The sequence below is a fragment of the Pezoporus occidentalis genome, unplaced genomic scaffold (genome assembly GCF_034315485.1).
Source record: "Pezoporus occidentalis ecotype Australia unplaced genomic scaffold, CSIRO_AGI_Poc_V1 ctg46, whole genome shotgun sequence".
Classification (NCBI taxonomy): domain Eukaryota; kingdom Metazoa; phylum Chordata; class Aves; order Psittaciformes; family Psittacidae; genus Pezoporus; species Pezoporus occidentalis.
Genome location: NW_026915791.1, coordinates 4,432,656 through 4,436,546, shown reverse-complemented (window position 1 = coordinate 4,436,546; position 3,891 = coordinate 4,432,656). Strand labels below are relative to the sequence as shown.

General features: G+C 41.2%; 1 protein-coding gene across 1 annotated transcript in view; it reads right to left on the bottom strand.

Moving 5' to 3' along the window:
- Positions 1-2,541: 2,541 nt before the first annotated feature.
- LOC134172544 (cytosolic phospholipase A2 epsilon-like) overlaps positions 2,542-3,891 on the bottom strand; it is a 31,399-nt gene continuing 30,049 nt past the window's right edge. The window contains exon 21 of the mRNA XM_062635713.1: positions 2,542-3,349. Coding sequence (XP_062491697.1) covers positions 3,141-3,349 — 209 coding nt within the window. The 3' untranslated portion in view covers positions 2,542-3,140. The remainder of the gene's footprint in view (positions 3,350-3,891) is intronic.

Below are 3,891 nucleotides of genomic sequence, written 5' to 3'. Positions count from 1 at the left end.
GGTGATCTTTCCCGCGTCTGAACCAGGTGTGAAACGTGCAGTGGATGGGTTCAGAGGACTCTCGGCCAGGCAGCTTCTTGTGCTTTAAGCTGCCAGGAGCAGCAGGCAGATGTGTTAGTGCCTGACTCAGTGCCGCCTCACCCCAACACCACTGCTTGAGCAATCCCAACCCCTCCTCCTGCCCTGGAGGTGAGTGTGTGCTGCGCACCTGCACCGAGGCACAGACACCCAGGCTCCAGCGCTGCAGAAGCATGGTCTTTGCAGCTGCAGTGGGGAGGACATCAAGACCTGAAAGGGATTTCCCTTCACAGTTATGGGCACTGAGAAAATACTTTATACTTTTAGCATCCCCAACACTTCTGGAGGAGGCCACAGTGCCATTGCACAGTGGAGGGCTGTCAAACTTCAGCTCCCTGTATGGAGGTGGCTGATGCCAGCCAGGGTCCAGCTGGCTGCCCAGGAGTGAGCAACAAGGATTTCTTTGGTGAAGGACATCCAAACAAACTGATGTGCATACAAAAGACTTTCTGTAGCCTATTCTTGACCACAGGAAACAGATGGATCTTTGTTTAAAGGCACATCTGAAAGATTGTTTCTTAATCCCCATCTCACCTTCATTTTGCTCAATACAGGCAGTAAGCTTTCAGCCAAGAAGCTATTGCAGTGACATATAATGCATGAAACAATACTCAAATCTCCTGTTGAAACTATGAGTTTCCCTTGTAAAGGCAAAGGTTTAAAGGCTCACTCACTTCTTAAACAGATTTGTCACTTTTTGCATCTGAATTAAGGCGCTTCAATGAATGATCTCCAAGAAGATACATTTGGGAGGGTGAAATTTATGTTGAAATTCACACTAATTATTCTTTATGTTCTCACGTATTCTTCATGTCCTCACGTTTATAAGGCTTCACTGTGCAGAGGACTGCACATCGTGTGAGGCGGTCAGTGTTTCAGTGAGGGAGTACCTGAACTGAGTACACAAGGAAAAAATTGGAGGGGTTTTTCTGGTAAAAAAAAAAAAATCCTTGCTATTAGGAAATTTAACAGAAAAAAACAAATTCAAAATAATCTCATTTCACTTTGTAATGAGTAATGACATGATTGGTAAAGGTTTCACAGACATATTTCAAATTGCATAAAACGTCTGGCATTTCAAGACACTCTAATGTAAGAACTAGATGCAATAAAAGTCACCCAGACAAACTTTAAACACATTAAGGATGGATAAAAGATCACAAAAAGCAGTAGTCAAAGGAAGATAACTCCAAAGAAAAATATAGAATCATAGACTAGTTAGGGTTGGAAAGGACCTTAAGATCATTTGGTTCCAATCCCCCTGCCATGGGCAGGGACACCCCACACTAAAGACTGCAAACAGCTCAGTTATAAGCATATTGCATGGTTTTATCAATGATCTTGAAAGTCTTAAAAAAAAAAAAAAAAAGAAAAACTAAAAACTACTATTGGTGCCCTGATTCAAAAAAAAAAAGGAAATTGAAATATTGGGGATGCTACAGCAAACAGCTGCAGAACCATCTTGAGAATAGGAAGAACTCCCTCTGAGAGGGAAAGGCAGATTTTGCATCAACCAACAGGACACAATGCAGAGATAACCCAAGGCTGACTTGGGATGCAGCACACGTATGTCAGTAGAGTAATTAGTCATGGGTAGAAGATGGGCTAATTAGCCCCGATGAAAACCAGGGTTAATCAGGCTTAGGCTGTGTCACGTACCTATCTGGCTTTTTTCTCTCCAGTTGTTGAGTAAGTTTCCCCTGTAAAACAGACCAAAACTTCTTCCATCCCACCCTGTTTCATTTGCAGCAAAAAAGTCTTAGGAGCCATGCGTGTAACAACAGAGATCTCTCTGGAAAAGACCCGGAGGGATCCCGTGAGCAGATGTCCTAAACCACAGTTACAGCTGCGTCACATACGGAGGGCTAACAATCTAGCTTTAAACATGCAATACTGTACCTGAAAAAAGGGTTACATGTGCCCTTTCAAGTGTTTCAGGTGTATGAACAAAATGAACATGCTTATAGGTGAAAAATATGGCCCACTCTTCTTCTTCCACCATCTGAATTGCTCTAAGATGCACCACCAGCTGTTTTTTCCATAGGAGAGACTCTTTTACTCCAATCCATTTCCTAGAACTTTATTCCATAGAAACAAACTTGTCACCTTTGTGCATAATCAAGATACCCCTGATCTTAACACCAGTTCTTTCCTGGTGACTCATTCTGAAGTTCATTGCGTCAGTCAGAGCTTTTTATTATCAAAAGGAAAATAATCCTAAGCATTTTCTGAGCTGCTGTGACCAGTCTCCTCATATATCATGTACTACTTCACATCTTATGAAATGCTGGGAGAAATTGCAAGGTCATCTTCCAGGGACAGTCAAAGCAGGGGAAGATGAGTGGGAAAGGAGAATCAGCAACAGCTCCAACATGGCAACATGGCAACTACTTAGGCTGAGTATAGGTGGTTCTGTGAGTAGCAGCTCAGAGGACTCATTTGACCGTCTGAAACAAACATGACTAAATTCAGAGGTATTTTTTATTGATGGTGAAAACAGTATAGACTTTTACAACACTGATAGTAACTTAACAAACGTATTTTTGAAGTTTCATGAAGAAAGCCAGTTAAATAAAAACCTCGTAAGTGGACAGACACTGTAGTCAGCAATAATAACCTTCAATAATTAGGACAGGCAAGACCAGCACAATGAATTAGCTATCTACCAGCAAAATTCCAGTTCAATGGATTGCTGTTCTGCCAGACAGAAATATAACATTAAAATGTGAATCAAAGCAGCATTTATATGTTCTACATATTTCATTGTCTTACACAATGCTGTTTGAATTTATAAGGAATACATATTTGTCAACTGGTAATGTAGCAAGGTAGCAAAACAAAACATGAATCTGTTGCCTTGAAGTTTGTTTTGGATTAAAGCACTGGTAAATTCCAATCTGCTCATCTGAACAGTCATGTAAATAAAATGGAGTCCAGTACATCCTCAGGATGATGTGATATCTACTGCAGGTATCACTGGCAAGCATCAAACACCTCGATCTTACCAGACAACAGAAAACCCAAGAAATATCACATGGAGATTTGAAGCTAGTGGGCAGTGACTAATAATTCCGTTGTTTCCTTCGTGCCACTGCCAAACGCAAGGCTTCAATAATCAACTGCTCATTATTCAGGACATTGTAATCAGTCAGTTTCACTAGTTTGTCAAAATTCTCTTCACTGAAGCACACCTCCCTTGTAGTAAATGGGGAAAGGATGGTGGAAACATCAACTTTGCCTTCAGCCATCTCTTCAGGACTCCTTTCCACACCTGAGGGACAAACAGAAGGAGACGCACCCATAAGGTTTTATTGCAGTAAATGGCTCATAATAGTCATTTAAGTCATTACAGACAGAAAAGGGAGATTTGAAGGGAAAGAGACAATTTGCCAAAGGGACATCTGTACCACCATATTCTCCAGCCTCTGGATCAAGCCTCTGTCCGAAAATGATGTGAACCCAAACAGCTGGGAATGACAACAACATTTATTATCAGCAGCAGTGCTTGTAGACCACTCCTTGGACAACATAAAGTCTTGGTTACCCAAACTTGAAAAGTACAAGCAAAAGGAAAGAAAGATAGTCTTGTACTGGATGAAATAACAACCATCTCACTGAAAGTTCAGGAGAAATTATGGCATTCAGAGGATGTAGTTCATATTAAAACCAAAGAGCTGTTCACTCAGTCCTCAGTTTGGGAGTTTACTTTTAAATATGTCAACAAAACCCAGATGAATGCACAACCACCAAAACGTCCAGAAGGTTTTGCCTTCATCTTTCTTTGCAAGCACTGGTGCATAACAAGTCCATGTC